Genomic DNA, 18,471 nt, shown 5'->3' on the forward strand with positions numbered 1-18,471 from the left:
GATTGGGCATTTAAAGTTTCAAACCTAGCAGAAATGGCTAAGATTTCAGCCTATGTGAAGGATTACTCGCAAGAAAGATATATATTGGTTTGGAGAAGATGGATAGATTATATAGAAAACAAATATGGAACTAAAAAGTTTCATTTGGTTTTTGAGTAATATCTGTGATTGTTAATGTAATATATTTTATTAAAATTAAATATTTTGTAATAATGATTTGATATATTAGTTTAGGAGAGAGCTAAAGGATGTTATAGTATTGCTAATTTAAGGGTAACATAATTTAAGATAGAATATAATTATTGTGTTGTAAACCCTGTGTGTAGCTCTGGGAAGTCGGGGGGAAGGGAGGGGGGTGGGAAAGGGTGGGGTCTGAGGGAGGTGGGGAGATATATTGTAAAACTTTTAAAAATTTTCAATTAAAAAAAAAAAAATCAACAAAGCTGTGATCTCATCCATCAACACACACACACACCCCGAGATACTGTGAATACCTATCAAATAAAAATTACCAAGTCTTATGCTGATCATCAATCAAGGATGTGAAAAAGCAAATTTAGCTAATCCAGAAGCTCCAGGTACATAATGTAAAGAAACACAATAAAAGATATAAAGGATAATTTGGCTGTATCATGTAATCTCTATATGTATCTTAACCATATTGAACTAGATGATGGGAAATCGTCAGTAAGACAGTGCATCATCGTTGAACCAGCATCAGTAGGCAATGTTGGTACTTGGTCCCCAGCATATCACTTGAGATAGTGCTTTAGGCCTTACTCTGAAAAGAAGTGCTAATGTTTTGCTTTGTTAGAATTCAGACAGACAGACAATTATATTTGGGTATCATTTTCACTCTCCTTTTTAGGACACCAAATATTGATCAGCTGGCAAAAGAAGGGGTAAAACTTACTCAGCATATTAGTGCATCATCTCTTTGTACTCCAAGCAGATCTGCTTTCCTGACTGGTAGATATCCCATCAGATCAGGTTGGTAGATTTTTGTGAAAATAGCAGACAAGAAGGTTGCTTACTTGTGGATATGCTATTCTGTTTTGAGCCAGACCTTCATACTGCATATTAAATATATTTACTGTGTAACAAATAAGGGTTTTTTGTTTTTGTTTTTTTTAAAAAAGATTACTTCATAAAAAGAACTGCATGCCATTAGCATTAGTAAAGGAAATGCAGACTTACTATCAATACACAAAGAATAAATGCTAACTTGCTCCATAATGGGCAACATATGAACACTGCTGTAACCTAACTGTTTATCTATATTTTATTTGTATCCTAATTCTGTTATTTGTCAGGAAGCACACGCTTATGGCAGCTCTTATTCATATACTATACTATACTATACTTATTCATATGCTTTTAAGAAGACAACCATTTGTCTGAAGTGGTACAGGTTTCCTGCTTGAGCAGGGGATTGTATTAGACGACCTCCAAGATCCATGTACTATTCATGGTTCCTGTGTGAAAAGTCTGAACTCAACATAGTATATTAGCCCAAAAAATCAGGTTGAGGTCTTACTAGGGAAACACTGCTGTATCCTCTATGTTAACACAATGGGGAGAAGCAGATTTAAGAGACCCATTTATATTGTAGATATTAACGATAAAGCCATAATATAGAGAACTCATAATTTGGGGATATGCAGCTTCCATTTTTGAGATACATAGGGCTTACTGCTTTGACTAAGCCTTATTTCTCAATGCTATTAAATTTATATAGAAAAAAATACTAACACTAGGTTCAGAATCTTTTTGTGAATTCTCAAGATTTCATGAAAAAAGTACAAAATTCCTCTCAAGACTATTTTCTCTCCTCTTTCATTAAAACACCATATATTTTGAGTTTCGGCCATATTCTGTAGAAATTTTGCTGTGTTGTTTACAACTAGAAATACCAAGCTATCTTCTCCTGCCAATTTTTACTGATAACCAGCATGAAGGAAGGAAGCCATAGCTTGAGATTTAAAATGGATTGTAATGTGAACTTTTTTGCCTCTGGTGAACATTACACAGTTCATATGGCAGTGGTATATACAGTAGTATCATTTAAAGACATATGTATACTGTTGTATACTATTTATACTGATTCTACCTCTATTCAGAGTTGAAACTTGCTCTCTCTCAGGCTGCCTTGGCTTGGTATCTGATGTTTTGGTCTTCTGCCTTTTTGCCACAACCTCTTTGTCAAACTGATTCTGCCCACCCTGGTCCCAATCTTCACCACCTGATCGATTGCCAGGGTTCATTCAGCTAACCTGGCTGGCTAGACGGGTGTCCCCTTGTCCCCACTCCATGTGCATTTTCTTGAAGGTGCATGTTCAGTGAAGGAGGACAACCAGCCCAGACAGAAGAAGTGTACAAATCTTCAATCAAGGGTATATGATAATTGCATTCCCCTGCTAGACCTTTCAAACAAGCTTCATCTTCCTTTGCCACTCAACTCTATCAATTGTCTTCTGTGAGAAAGTCTTTCAACTGACTGTAACAAAGGGAGTCTTGTCTGCCTCAGTGCATTTGTGATGGAATCACACAGCAGCATGGCCTCCTATAGCCTGTCACATCAGTATTACTAAAGCTACACAGATCAAAGATTTTCCTGGTTCACTTCCCAGTGGATAGAGTTCCTTTTGTTTTGAAATGTTGGAGGGTTCTGAAGATTAGAATGGATATTCAGTTTGGTGGTCTTTTCTAAAGTTTGCAAAACAGTCTTCACAGGTTTGTCAAAGGCTTAAGAGGTTTTTTTTAAATAAATCCTTCCTCCTACATGGATTGCATTTCCAATTCCACGAAGGACAAAGTGGGCTTTCATTTATTCTCCTTTTGATATTTTAGGCATGGCAGCTACGACTGAAAGGCGTGTCAAGGCTGGTCCTGGTACCACTGGAGGGCTGCCTACAAATGAAACCACATTTGCTACCTTATTACAGCAGCAAGGTTACACTACTGGCATAATAGGTAATGTGAGTTTTTCTCTATGTGTGTTCATAATGACAAGTTTCAGGGTTCAACCTCAATTCAGATTTAAATTGCTTTCCCCAAGTTTTTCAGATGAAAGAATAACATTTTAGGATGGAATAAGCTATATTTCTTTGGATCATTACAGCTTTTACTCTTCATATTTGAAAGTATAAAACCTACACTTCCTATTCCTATTCCAGACAAAAAAGTATACATATTTTAGGTTGATCAGGGCAAAGTAACATACATTTTAGGCATAATATCTTATAATCTCGTCTCTTCAAGAATACAATTGTAACAGAATATAATATAGTTTATTTCACAGTATGCAGATTGCTGCAAAAAACAGCTCTAATGCTAGGTTGGTTCTGCTTCCATATGTTCCAAGAGTTTTCAAAAGTTGAAAAGTCAGGATTTATGGTTTTCCTCTTTTAAATAATTCATTTATAACTGGGCACAAAACTGGGCATGTTTACTGTTGTGTCCTGGGCCTGTTGAGGAAACTCAGCAGGCCCAGAAAGGTTGCAAATGGTCCCAGGGATTGTAAAAGCTGCCCGGGACCAGACTGAGCGGCGCCAGCCTTGTGCGCATGTGCAAGGCGCAAAAACGCTGCCTTCCTATTGGTTAGCACTAGCTGGGTTCCTCACCCTATAAAAGGCCTGCGAGCCTTTTGCTCTTTGCTTGGAGTTGGAGAAGGAGAATAAAGAGCTATTGTTTACACCATGCGTCTTCGTCAATTGCTTGCGAACCGAAAACACAACATTTACCTTGGGGGAAAATCCCATGGAACTCAGTAAAATTTCTACCTGCGTCTGAACTGATTTACATAAGGCTGGAGAGCATGGATCCCTCTTAAGGTTGCTGACTTGAGTTGCCAGCATCATTCAGAATTGGCTTTATTAGCCGTAAATGACAGAATGGTATTTTTACAAATGTTCTTCACTTCACTATATTATTTTTTCCACTTTTGAGCATCTGTCCTTTCTAGTAAATGGTTATCAAATTGATTATTAATCCTTATGCACAAATGTTGAATCTATTTTTGCTGAGCTATTAACAATCATTTCTGTGTTTGTATTTTCAGGAAAATGGCATCAGGGTTTGAACTGTGAATCTGACAATGACCATTGCCACCATCCCTTAAACAATGGCTTTGATTATTTCTATGGTGATCCTTTCACTCTTGTGAACGATTGTCTGAGTTGGGAATATTCAGAGCTTGAACCAGGAAATAATAATCCATATTATGTTCAAATAGTTGCCATTGTGCTGTTTATTCTTCTGGTTGGAAAGATTATTGGTTTGGTTTCTTTGAAATGGAAAATAATTTTCATCATTATATTGTGTGGCATTCTCTATATTACCTATACTTTTGTGCATTATTTATTTCTGAAATCCTGGAACTGTCTGATGTTCAGAAATCATGAAATCATTCAACAACCACTGAAACTAGAGGATGTGGCTTTTAGGATAGTGAGGGAAGCTGTCTCATTTATTGAAAGGTAACTAATATCCAACTTCAGTAGAATATTCCCACAATATTGAACATGTGCTTGATTCCATCTATCCACCCATTCATTTGTTTGTTTATTCGTTCATTTATTCGTTCATTCAATATATATGTCTGCCTATCTCAAAAAAGTGATTCTCTGTAACAAACAATCATAGAATCAGTTAAGAAACTGCAATCACAACTTACAATCACATATTAAAGATTAAATACATATAGCAGGTGAGAAAAATATCACAATCCATTGATATTAAATATAACCAGAAATATGACCCTTCACACCCTTGGGACTCCAGGCCCAGGCACATAACCAGGTCTCCAAGGCCTTACAAAAGGCCAGTAAAGCCAGGGCCATCCTACTCTTTGAAGGGAGGATGTTTCAAAGGGTAGACACAATGGCAAAAAAAACCCACATCTCCTGGTCCCCGCCAGCTGATATTCCTTGGCTGGCAGAACTTGGAGCATGCCAATCTGCAGACTGGATTGGACTAGTAGAAACAACTGGAAGAAAATAGTACCACAAGTAATCTCTCAAGCCATGAAGGGTTTTAAAGGTGACAACCAGCATCTTGGATTTCATCGGAAACATATTGACAACTCACAAACCAGTGAGACTACATGTGCTGAGTAACTGACACCATTTACTACCCCTACAGCTTCATTCTGTACCAGCGGAAGCTTTCAAATGCTCTTCAACGGCAGCCAATGTAGAGCACATTGCAGTAATTTAGACAGGAGATCTCAAGGGTATGAATGACAGTGAGCAGAGCTACTGTTGATGTTATTTTCTGTGTTCAATGTGGAAGAAAATTCAAAATGTGCCCTATAGATGAACCTGTAGATATCTTGCCACAAGTACCACACCCCTTGTATTTCAACTCAGGATCAGAAATATCCACATTAACTAATCCATACTACCCAATCTGTCTAATGTTGTCTTGGCAATTATTCTTTAAAAAATGATACTGCTACCCAACATAATAATGGAACCAGTGGTCTTAGGTTCTCTGGTTTGTTTTTATGCATTAACACATATGGATTATCTTGTTTGATTTCTGTGCACAATCTTAACAGGGTTGACTACAAAATAAGATGTTTAAAATAGCTCCATGAATAATATTAATGAAAGCAAATATACATGTGCCAGGATAATGTTGCAGGATCCAATCTGAGTCAGTCACCAGAACCAGAGGTTTATTATTCCAAGCTTTCAGACTCATGTTAGAGCCCAAACTGAGTCCAAAAACTTGGAAGAATAAACCTCTGGTACTGGTGACCAACTCAGATTGGATCCTGCAATAATATTAATAACCACAAAAACATTATACTAACAATGCCATACTTTTCAAGCAGCAGCACCCAACAAATTACTATAGTCTTTGCATTTTTGCATGTTCCTGGAAGCCTAACATTTCTTGAAAGCCTAACATTGATAAGATAGAGAGTATATTCTGTATATAGATCTCTCTAGACCCAGACTTTGCTATGGGGAAATTAGTTTTGCTGTAATATTAAGGATCAGAATGCTTTACAAATATATTGATACATTTCAGCCAAAGATGTTCTTATAACCAGAGATATTTATCTATATCTATAACAAGGATTCATTTGAATTTGAAATATGGCTTTATCTTGCACTTTCCATGGGAAAAAGATATGGAAAATCTATAATCTTTATCCATGCACATGTAGTCATAAGTTATGCATTACACAAATTTAATTTGAACCAGAATCAGCAACGAGGATAATTGATGCTTAGTCTAAGTTACTAGTTCCCCCACAGCAAGGGTTGTAACTCAGCAGTTAAGATGCTGGGCTTGTTGGCTAGAAAGCTGACAGCCCAGGTTCGAGACCTGAGCACCGTTCAACAAGGTGAACTCCTGTCCTTGCCCAGCTCCTGCCAATCTATGTATTTGAAAGCATGCACTTTTGAATAGATAAATAGGTACCACTTTGGTGCTAAAGTAACAGCACTCTGTGATGTCATGCTGGCCACATGACCACAGAAATGTCTTTGGACAGTGCTGGTTCAGTGGCCTTGAAATTGAGATGAACACTGCCTACTATGGTTGGCAACAACTAGCGGAGTAAAATCCACAGGTATTCCTTTTTTACCACAGCAAAGGAGTAAAAAAAATTAAAAGGAGCATACTATTAGGCAGACAGGACACTCTTTGGGATCTGCCCTCTAAAACCCCTTCTAAGTAGAGGTGCAATATCCTAGCAACCAAAACATTTGTATGGAGGACATGCTTTTTCACTGCTGTTTTTCTTTCATCCTCTGTCTCTTTATCTCCCCATCTAGTTTTCAGCCTACAGCAATATAGCCCTCCATTGGAGAAGAGCAAATAAAGTCTGATATCATATAATAGTGTCACCCATTAATTCCACTTGGCTAAATGACATACAGGTAGTCCTTGACTTAAAACCATTTATTTAGCGACCATTCAAAGTTACAATGGCACTGAAAAAAATGACTTATGACCAATTTTTACATTTATGACCATGGTAGCATCCCTATAATCATATGATCAAAATTCATACACTTGGCAATTGGCTCATATTTATGGTGTTTGCAATATCCCAGGATCATGTGATCACCTTTTGTAAGAAGTAAAGTCAATGGGAAAGCAAGATTAACTTAACAATCGTGTTATTAACTTAACAACTGCAGTGATTCACTTAACAACTGTGGCAAGAAAGGTCATAAAATGGGGCAAAATTCACTTAACAACTGTCTTGATTAGCAATGAATTTTGGGTTCAATTGTCGTAAGTTGAGGACCACCTATACTTTTAATGAGAACACTGAGTTGATTTATTTTATCTTTGTTTTTCCCAGAAACAAAAACAGGCCATTCCTCCTTTTTGTTTCATTCTTACATGTCCACACACCATGTTATAGCACCAGTCTGTTCCATGGAACAAGCAAGCATGGCTTATATGGAGACAATGTTGAGGAGATGGATTGGATGGTTGGTGAGTAATTAAAATTGTTAACTTTCCTGGAACCCTTTTCTTTTTATTGATCTTCAACATCTTTAACATATTCAATTGTTTTTATATACCTTATCTGCCAATAATTAGGGACAAAATATATAATTCCTCTTCTATACATACTTTTTAAGACAAAAAGTTTTTGTATAGTGTTTCATATATACTCATCAAGTTATTTCCTGTCAAAGAAAGAAAGAGAAATATAACTAAATCTAGTTTTTGCAGAACAAGTAAGAGGATAAATGTTAGAAGCTGGATGCTTCATATTCTTTGGTCTATTGATATCACATTGTATGTTGCATTTATCATACTTAAGAAGGAAAATATAGCGGATCCAGCTAATTACCCTTCTATTTTCTCTACAACACCATCAGCTGACTGCATGCCAAACCTTTGTATGGATATTACAGGAGTAAATAAAGGAAAAAAAGCTACTATCTGAAGAACAGGCAGAATTTGAACAGTAGGATCAATTATAGATCACCCCAGTTGATTAATGTCAATATCCCCAAAGGTTTCCCCTATGTGATGGATATTTACTGATTTTAGAGCTGGTTTAATTCAAAGCTTAAACTCTGGAAAAGACATCATGTATGTATGTATGTGTGTATGTATGTATGTATGTATGTATGTATGTATGTACGTATGTATGTATCATACTTCTTAGCTGCCCATATCCCTCAGAGAAGGTCTCTGGTGGTGTACAATTTAATCAATAAAATTAAGCATAAAAACCCAGAATGAAAATTTAATTGTTAAATTTAAAAAATCAAATACTTTGATCTTTAATGTAGGGGTTAAAAATTAGTACTTATTGGCAACTATTCCCCACTCCCTTTTTTCTTAATTCCAATGAAAGAAATGCTTTGCAGGAAAAAGACAGCTGGAGACTCTCCATATTTTTTTTGAACTAAGAGAAGCCAAAAATCTTGATATGTACAATAGATAAGTGTATTACTTCTTTTTGTTCAGATAATAATTTTATTGCTAAATCTCCTATTTGGCAATAAGCTGTATTTTACTTAAACTCTGCAGGAAACATTCTTGCTGCTCTCAACAAAGAGGGATTGAAGAATGATACTTTTACATACTTTACTTCGGATAATGGAGGAAGAATAGAGATTTTTCAATGGGGTGAACGGCTGGGTGGCTGTAATGGTAAATACAAAGGTAAGAGTGTGGGCTGCAGAACTTTCAGCACTGATTGATCAAGTATTATTAGTGAAAAGTACTTCTTTAAAAATCATTCAGAGGCACGTAGGAAATTTTACTCTATTTTGACACTTGCCTGTAAAATATTGTGTTCTATAAAGTAACAGCCGACTCCTGGTGACTTTACAGGTAAAAAGCTCTCCAACTCTCCTGCCTCTTGCCACTGTACATAATTCTTGTAGGTACTTAACTGTACCTACAGTTATCCATCTCATGTGCTGTATCTTGTCCACCATTATCATCTTTTCTACCAATGCATCCGACCTCATGATGGGTCCAAAGTATGATCGTTTTTGTTTCATATTCCTTGTTCAGTGACATTCAGGTTTCCTTAGTATTGGACTTTTGGTCTTCTAGATTGTCTAAAGAAGTAGCTTCCATCAGCTACTTCAAAGGAATATTTCAAAGGAATCAATCTTTTTCTTTGCAGAATTCATCCCTTATGCCATCTGTACATAGCAATAGGAATGACCAGTGAATTACCATTCTAACTTTTGTCTCAATTGAAGCATCAAATTCTTTTCTGAGTTTATACAGATCCCCAGTTTGATTTTGCCCATTGTTATTCTTCTCTGAATCTCTTGCAAGAATGTGTTGTTAGGGCTATTTTCCTATAATTAAAGCATTCCTATAAATCTTCCCTTTTAGACATTGGGATATAGATGTATATCTATACTGTTTATTTTCCCTATATTTGTTGGCAAAGGACTATCATGACTTTTGTTGTTGCCACATTGGCCTATGGGGATTTCATATATCCCTGTGGCTTTCCTATTTGCCAGTTGGTGTATATCACTTTTTACTATTTGTTGTCCAAAAATTCTTCTCTCTCAAATGCAATGTCACCTTCGTTGGCCTTGTTCAGATTTTTGGTTAACATTATGTTCCATCATTAAAACCTATTTATGCTTGTTCGTTATGACACTGCTGCTGATTGCCTCTGGCTTACAACATCTTCTTTTCATAGCTATTTCTGTGGCTTTGTTTGATTAACAAAATATCCATATTTCTTACTGTTTTCCAACTTCTTTTTTATAATCATTTAGCATATTCCCACAATAGCCAAAACACTGTGCCCTCGAATGCAGATCTTTGAATCTGTTTTGAACCTCAGCCGTACATGTTTATTTTCCACAATATGTTTGAATTTATATCTCATTGGGATTGGATGCTTTTTAATTTTTCTCAGTTTAATGTTTAACTCTGTGATTTGTGGGTTATTGATCAATGTTGGCTGTATGGAGTTAGGTGAACCAATATTCTGATACAGGATAAGAAACTTCTATATTAAAATATGTTCAGGTAATAAAAGGAAGAAGGCTTGGTCCTATTCAGAAATGGCCCCACAAAATAAGAAAAGAAAGATACATAAAGAATCAGATCTATATTTGAATTATAAAAGAATACCCTATTGCAAAAATGATCTGAAATTTGGGCAAGTTTCCATTCTAATAAGATACATTAGAAGGTAAATCAAGAAGCAATGGATGGAAACTAATCAAGGATAGAACCAACCTAGAAATAAGGAGACATTTCCTGACAGTTAGAACAATTAGTCAATGGAATGAGGTTGTGGGTGCTCCAGAATTGGAGGTTTTAAGAAGAGACTGGACAACCATTTGTCTGAAATGGTTTCCTGCTTGAATAGTGAGTTGGACTAGAAGATCTCCAATGTCCCTTCCAACTCTGTTATTCTGTTAAGATGTTTGCAATTAAACATCTTAATTGAATTAAAAAGCAAACTTGCTTATTTGGTGGATGCTTTTGTTGGTTTGTGTATGCAAAAACTTTCATATTCAGAAGGAAAAAGAGACTGGAACCATTGGTCTCATTTCTCTTCCTAGGCTTTATTATTAATGCATTAATGAAAGGAGAAATGTAAGACTGTAATTTAAGATTTAATGATGCATTTTTCCTCCACTGCAGGTGGAAAGGGAATGGGAGGTTGGGAAGGAGGAATCCGGGTGCCTGGAATAGTTAGATGGCCAGGAAAGATCGCTCCTAATACTGTTCTTGAGGAACCCACAAGCCTGATGGATATTTACCCCACAGTGGTGTATTTGGCTGGGGCGTCAGTGCCACAAGACAGGTATGCAATATTATTCTAAAAGTGATTGAGANAATGATACATCCTTGTCACTATTTAGCATTGTTCTCAGAGATGATGCACCAGTATGAGCAATATGTGTAATATTATATTTTTGTTCTGATCTGAACTTGTTGTCAAGGTATCACTGATCAAGACTGAGATTAATTCAACTAATGGACTTAAATTTTATTTCTTCCAAAAGAATAATTGATGGCAAGAACCAGATAGAATTATTGCTCAGAATTGTTCAGCATTCAGCTCATGAATTTATGTTTCATTACTGTGGGACATATTTACATGCAGTGCGTTGGCATGACAAGGAGAGTGAGTATAAAGCTTTGTTCCCCTGCTTTTAATTATTATTTTATCTATTTATTGTCCAGTTGTCCAATTTGCAAATAAATAAATAAATTCTATTAAAAATATAATCAAACAGCTTGGTAAACACTGAAGGAATTGGCCAAATATGAATACAAATAGAATATTGCCTTTTGATAACTTGATTATACTTAATTTATGGCAATTGTGCATGAACTGATACATATTTTGCATTTATGGAACTAGAAATAAAAAAATCAGATTTAAAAATTAGGAATACCAGATATGATCTGGAAAACTCTGTTCAATTTAATTATGTAACAATTATTTTAAATGGAGGTCACTTTTGGCATAGAGCAAGAAATGGTAGATGTTGTTTCAATTACAATGAGAACAATTTGGATTATTCATTGAATGTATCATATTAGAAAGAATCCCATAGTACTTTACTTCTATTATTCACATAATAAACAGACATGATGTCCAAAATATAAAATTGCATGTTAAATTAAATGAAGGTTTGCACTTCTTCAGCTGACCTGAAAATGTCCATCAACACCACCTATTTATTAAAAAAAATAAAATAATATATATATGAAGATGTGACATATAAGAAGTAGGAGAAAGTGGATGGGCTGCAGGAACAAAAAAAATCAACAAAAGGTTTAGGGAGGAAAAAGCAATATTTAAAGTTCCTGAGTTTCTCTTGATCCCCGAGGTTCCAATATTTTAATTAAAATGGGTGATATGTAAACAAATTGATGCCTGTCCAGAAATACATCAAATTATGATATAACATACTAATGAGAAACCAACATGTAACATATAACAGTTTATTTCAATGCAAAAACAAATCCCTTCAGAAATCTACCCTTTTAAGAAACTGATACAAACTCAAAATAGATAGAAACTGTCAAGATATAGCAAATTAGGTCTCAAAACTGAGAGATTTTAAGACAATTCACAATTCTATATTGTGAACCTTGAATATTTTTCATTATCTGTTCTGTCCACCCCCTGCTGAAATAAAGTATTTTTCCTATTTATTTGACATAATGGAAGATCAAAATCAAAATGTACAATTATATTCTTTCATACAAAGCTGATTATTTAGTTTTTGACATTAACTCTTTTCTGATTGCTTCTCTTAAACATGTAAAAAATGTTCAACTCTAGTTCTTGGAGTTTGTGACTCTAGAGTTTAATTTTTTTAAAAAGTACAGTGATTTAATCAATAAAGTTATTGTCTGAATAACTACTTTTCAATTTAAATATCAAACATACTTTTTATAAACAAATCAAAGAATTTTTTTTACTAAGAGTAACAAAGTGATGATATATTTCTGTAAGATGAAAATGTGTAGTTTTGTACTTTTTTCTATTTTCCACTCACAAATGAAGCTCTTATACTTCAAACTTTCCAGATTTTTTTTATCTCTAACTGCATTATGCCTAAGGATATTTAACCATGTAGTAGGGCTTTATTAGTATTATACTCCTCATCTTTCCTATTATTTTCTTCTATTGGTATCTTATGATTATTACTTTGTTGTTTGTATGTACACTGACAGCTTATGCACTAGAGATGAATTCCTTGTATATCCAATCACACTTGGCCAATAAAAGAATAAAAATACAGAATACCATTCAGGATTAAAAAAACCTGTTTGGGATAGAAGTATTTTGCTGCAACAATCAGAGATCATTAACAAGCAATTGACTGTTTCTGACAATATTTTTATAGCCAATACATTCTTTAAATGAAAAAAGTAGAATTCTACTGTTCCTAAAGAAAGAAATAGTTCAAAGCTTGATTTAAAATGGAAAAGCTTTAGGAAAGCTGACAAGCTATTTTTTTTATTTTTAATTGTTTTCTGTCTTTCTTTCTTTTTTCCCTCCCCCGCACCACCCGACAAAAGGTGGAAGTCTCTGGAAGATTCATTATGTGACTCCAAACTTTCAACCAAATGGGGCTGACGGATGTTATGGAAAGATCATGTGCCCATGTTCAGGAGACAATGTAACCCATTATAACCCTCCTTTGGTTTTTGACCTCTTAAGAGATCCTTCAGAATCCACTCCACTTTCCCCAACTTCTGAATTACATTTTGACATCATTATAAGCCAAGCTGAAGAAGCAGTGAGAGAACACCAGTTGACTGTCACTGGTGTCCCTAATCAACTGGATCTTCCAAGTAATCAATGGGAAAAAAATCTACAACCATGTTGTGGAATTTTCCCTTTCTGTTGCTGTAATAAAGAAACCAATTAATTCCTGATAGAACTGCTTATTATCCACCCCCTGACACTATTGCTTTGCATACCCCAGTGGTAGCTATCCCTGCAAAAATAACATGTGCAAAAATAGTTAATTGTACTTCTTCAAGTACAAAACCTCACTGTCATCGCATGTGTTTTAAACTGCACAGCTTTTGAAGAGTCTTTCTTTCATTATGGACATGTTTGGCTACTGCAAGGATGGTTTTTTACATGTGGTCAAGAAACTTTTAATTATATTCCTGCTAATATTAGTGAAACGCAGTGTTGCTTCAGCCGGCTGATTCCTCTTTTGCTTTCCAAACAACAAGCTCACTCGAACCGTTCTCGACATGGGGTCACGCTAGACAGTATTTGTGACTCTGAGACAACGTTACTTAATAAGGCAGAATATGTGGCACTGACTATGTCTTTAGTGGGTGTGCCAGGACTTGCTATTCGTGCCCACCTCAACATTAATGCTACTTCTTCAGCTATGTCAGCAATCAACCATGAACTACAAGATTTGAGAAAAGCTATTTTGTAAAATCACGCTGCTATTGATTATTTGCTTCTGCGCCAGCATTTGGGTTGTGAAAGTTTTGAGGGAATGTGTTGTTTTAATATTTCTGATAATTCACGAACCATTCAGCACCAAATTGATATTTTACACAATTTGGCCTCTGATTTGAAAATTGATACTTTAGGATCTTGGTGGATGCTGTTTTGTATTCCTTCACTTTGCAATATATGTATCAGAGCTTTAAATCCCAGCAGATCCTNATATTTTACACAATTTGGCCTCTGATTTGAAAATTGATACTTTAGGATCTTGGTGGATGCTGTTTTGTATTCCTTCACTTTGCAATATATGTATCAGAGCTTTAAATCCCAGCAGATCCTCTCTCACATTGCCCCAGGGTCAAGTTTGGGCCCTATATAAACAACTGCAAGGATGCTCCTCTCCTGATTATAATCCTTTCATTAACCCCGCTTACGACAATATTTCGTCTAACAAAACAAAAAAGAGTGAGATGTGGAGGTGAGAGACAGATAAAGGTGGTGATCAGAAAACTGTCCCTCCTAACGTGTGCCCCTCCTCTCTGCATCTATCTCCCCCTTCACATCACCATAGCGATGTGAAAGTGCGTAGCTCTGTGTGACCTTGCTTGTCTGATAACAGCTCGCGGTAACAATATGTTATTGCCCATTTTCCCTCTTTCTGGCCTCTTACTTTCCATCCTTAAGCACTGGTGAGTAGATTAACCAATGAAGTGCTATTACTAGGCTGTTGCCATGTTAAACCTTTTCCTGCTTGTAATACTGTATATAAAGAATAAACTGCTGCGTGTCAGCGGCCATTATTTGCACCCTGCAATGACTGAGCATTGATTACTACATCTGCTCTGGACACCACATCACAGAACTCAGGGTTTCCCTTGGGGATAGTTGGTCCGTTGCGGGTGTAGCCTACCGGCAAGGGGGGGGTCACCCTCTGTTCGATCATACGGGGCACCCCCTACTCCCTTCTCACGGCAGGGATGCCAGTCATATCTCGTCCTCCTCCGATGATCCAGGGGGCGGCCCATGCACCACGCTCTAAGCGTCTGCTGCGCCGGGCACATCTCCATATGACGGTTGATGGATTCCTCCTCCGTAAACCATGCCTCCTTTAGTAGCCGGCCCCCTTTGGTGTTGTCATTTGCTAAGACCTGGACCTGGTCAAAGTCAAAGCAAATTACATTACTAAATTTGGGGAGAGGGTGGGATAAATGCAATCAGAATTGTGGGCAAAACAAGTCCACTGGAAAACAGGAGGGAAAAAATACACTGGTAATTATTTATCCTGCAAAGTAATACCTAAGGCTAATGTGTAAATAAATTAATACTACTTTGCACAGGAGAAAATGATCAAAACCAACGTGAAATAATTATTTTGTAGATGGGTTCAGACTCCTTTGACTATATAATTTGTTGAAGCAGCCATGGTTTACTCACGAGAGTGACAGTCTTTATACCAGAGACAAAAACCTTGTTGAGGCTTAGTACAAAATATGAATCACATTTATATCCTGAGTAAAGAGCTTTTGCATTGGGTATATACAGTGCAAGCAGGCATGAACATTTTTTGGTGTTGGCAAGAATTTTTTATTTGATTTCCAAAATGAAAATAAATCTACATATTCTTCATATCCCATCCTCATAAACATTGTAATACTCTTTGTTTTATGTGAAAGGTTCTGGAACAAAGGGAAATTGTTTAGTCCAACTATTGCTTTCTTGCTTTTTGTAATCAGCTTTTGCACCAGGGAAATCGCATGCAGGCATGAGAATCATGTACATGGATGGAATGTACTGAAGGAGAGAATAAGGGAGTGTACAGAAATGATTGATGTCTTCCTTATGATGTAATGGCTCTGTTATCTGATTTTCATTGGCTAACAAAGTTTATAAAGCAATGCTACTAACTTTCTAAGGTGTGGCACTTCTGGATGTAACTCTACCAGTGTTCCAGATTGTTTGCCACCCAGCTGCTTAATTTGATCAAATAAAGTGCTGCTTGATCAAGAAGTCTCCGCTTGGGTTATCTAATTAGATTGATATATCTCAAGTTCACGTAAGGGACTGGGACAGGGACTTGAAGGTTTTTTTTTTCAAGGTTGTTTCTCATTGAAACTCCCTGTGAATGGGTTCCATTGTGGCTCAGCAACCTTCAAGCATGACATCCAAGAACACTGGAGCAGGTTAGTGTAAAGTCAAGAGCACTCCCAGACCCTTTGTGTCTGGTGACTTTTGAACTGGCCAGCTGCCAGCAGACCTGAGTTTGTATGAACCCTGAATGTTTAAGGAGACTTCCATCTCATCTCAGGGAAGGTAGGAGGAGACAAAAACACAGGAGAAATTTGGTAAGTAGAAACAAACATTCCCGAATAAGGAGGAGGTTGGGGGAGGGAGGGAGTGTATTTGTGTGTGTGAAATGCCTGAGAAACAAGAATTTAATTGCCTGCAGCATGATAAAGATGAATGACTGTTAAGGAACCCCCCAAAGGGGTCCCTGCATAAGAGAGGGAGTGGCCAGGCCCATTGTCAATGGAAAGATATCAAGAAATCTCTTGGGGGTCATTCATTTGCACTGAGCAAATGAACTGGTGTTTAAAGGAAGAGGAGGGAGCGTGTTTCTAGTAGGCTGCATGTTAGCCCATTGGAATGCACTGAAATTGTGGCAGTAAAAATAATCTTCAAGAGTGAAATGTTGCAAAATTTTGTACACCTCAATTTGGCTAGCTTATCTTTTTAACAACTTTAGCCACAGAAGAAAAGAAAGAAAAGAAAAATTGAAAAAAGAATAAGTTTTTTTCTCTCTAATCTAGCTCTTTGAATGTACATTCAATTCTTTTCTGTTAGACAATGGTGCCATCTACTGTCCTTGGAAATCATCCCTATTGTCGGACGTGAAGAGAGGAGGCTGCTCTCTGCAGTTTTCCCCTTTCCGTTCACACCAGCAAAGGGCCCCAAATTCAACATTCCTTTTGGTCATTTGAATTTGCTGGGAAAAATTGGAAGCAGCCATAAATGTTCCCCTCCCTTTTTAGATAAAAATTAAAAGGGAGACCTGCTTTGTCCTCAAACCCCAAATTAATGTGTTTCTTAAATATTTGGCCATCCAGAAAATTAAGCTTGTACTTGGAATGGTGAAAAAAATAAGAGATGGTTCAGGCTTAACATCACATTTTGACTGGAATCACATCTTGATTTTTCTCACTTCTTGGAGGACAAGTAACAGGCCTGGAAATGTTGTCTTAATGGTATCTGTGTATATATGTGTCTTGGGAGAGGGACAAAACCCTCTGATAATAACAAACAAAAAGGCCTTATTTAAAAATAAATGGTTTGCCTGGAAAATGAAATATCTGTATGTGAAATTGTTTATACAAGCAGTTTGAATGGAAGTGAATGTGTGAATATGCTGAATGTGCAAATGTGTGTGCATGTGAGAGAGAGAGAGAGAGAGTTCCCCACCCCACCCCAGGCTGTGGAATAAACAGTAAATTGTTGTTGTTGTTGTGGACTAAGTAAAAGATGTTTGCATGAAAATGTGAAGAGAGAAAACTATTTTGTTGAAAGAATGATATAAGTGAGAGAAATTCAAAAGGGGCCAAAATCCCTGTGCAGTTTTTTAATTTTCTTCAGCCTTCTTCATTACCGGCTTGCTACATATTTTTTCTTTTTTCTTTGGAAGAGAGAGATGGAAAAAGATAGAAGGGGAGGAGGTTTGGGTGATTCTTTTTTTAAAAAAGTTCTCTGCATAGATCTGGCCTGAGAAAGGAGAAGAAGGAGGAAAAGGGGAAGGGAAAAGAAATCTGAGGTCTGCTTTTGCACTTTCAGCTTGCAATTTTTTTTTCTTGGAAGAAGGGGCAGCAGAGGCAGCAGAGATTATAGCTATGCTGTCTGTACAACAAAGAAGAGCTTGTTAGATAAAGATTGTAACCAAATGGAAAGAATGCACTGGAAATCTTTGGGTTTAAAATGCTAGTTAACTCATCATCAACCAAAGGAAATTGGTTGAATTGTTTTACTTAAATTTGTAAATGTTTTTAAAACGTTGATGCTCTAGTTTCAGTCTTTATACACATACACACACATACATACACACACACACACACGTGTATATATATATATATGTGTGTGTGTGTGTGTGTGTGTGTGTGTGTGTATAATCTTGAGTTTGGTGCACCCTGTCGGCCCAAATATGGGAGAAAGGAATCTTTTGCCTGTATCAGCTCAAACTAGAGCCATCCGCAGGCTTAGCAGTCGCAACTGCGACATTATATGTGTTTTTCAAAATTTGGATTGCTAACAAAGAATTAACCTAGAGGTTAATACATCTGCCTAACATGCAGACAGCCCAGGTTCGAATCTCAGAAGGGTATGTCTGGTTGAAAAGAACTAAAAAGTTTGAAATGGCTATTCCAGTTCTCCCTTAATTCTTTGTTAGCAATCCAAATTTTGAAAAACACATATAATGTCACAGTTGCGACTGCTAAGCCTGCGGATGGCTCTAGTTTGAGCTGATACAGGCAAAAGATTCCTTTCTCCCATATTTGGGCCGACAG

The 18,471-nt window shown here is 36.6% G+C and overlaps 1 protein-coding gene and 1 pseudogene across 1 annotated transcript in view; both read left to right on the forward strand.

Moving 5' to 3' along the window:
* The window catches only part of LOC107295241 (arylsulfatase H-like), a 22,357-nt gene extending 8,984 nt beyond the window's left edge, over window positions 1-13,373 (forward strand). The window contains exons 3-10 of the mRNA XM_015824545.1: window positions 869-990; window positions 2,851-2,973; window positions 4,061-4,478; window positions 7,328-7,464; window positions 8,518-8,652; window positions 10,621-10,783; window positions 10,986-11,107; window positions 13,021-13,373. Coding sequence (XP_015680031.1) covers window positions 869-990; window positions 2,851-2,973; window positions 4,061-4,478; window positions 7,328-7,464; window positions 8,518-8,652; window positions 10,621-10,783; window positions 10,986-11,107; window positions 13,021-13,373 — 1,573 coding nt within the window. The remainder of the gene's footprint in view (window positions 1-868; window positions 991-2,850; window positions 2,974-4,060; window positions 4,479-7,327; window positions 7,465-8,517; window positions 8,653-10,620; window positions 10,784-10,985; window positions 11,108-13,020) is intronic.
* Window positions 13,374-16,076: 2,703 nt separating this feature from the next.
* The window catches only part of LOC107295242, a 23,974-nt pseudogene continuing 21,579 nt past the window's right edge, over window positions 16,077-18,471 (forward strand).

Source organism: Protobothrops mucrosquamatus, unplaced genomic scaffold, assembly GCF_001527695.2.
Source record: "Protobothrops mucrosquamatus isolate PMUCROS unplaced genomic scaffold, P.Mucros_1.0 scaffold2279, whole genome shotgun sequence".
In the NCBI taxonomy this organism is placed as follows: Eukaryota; Metazoa; Chordata; class Lepidosauria; order Squamata; family Viperidae; genus Protobothrops; species Protobothrops mucrosquamatus.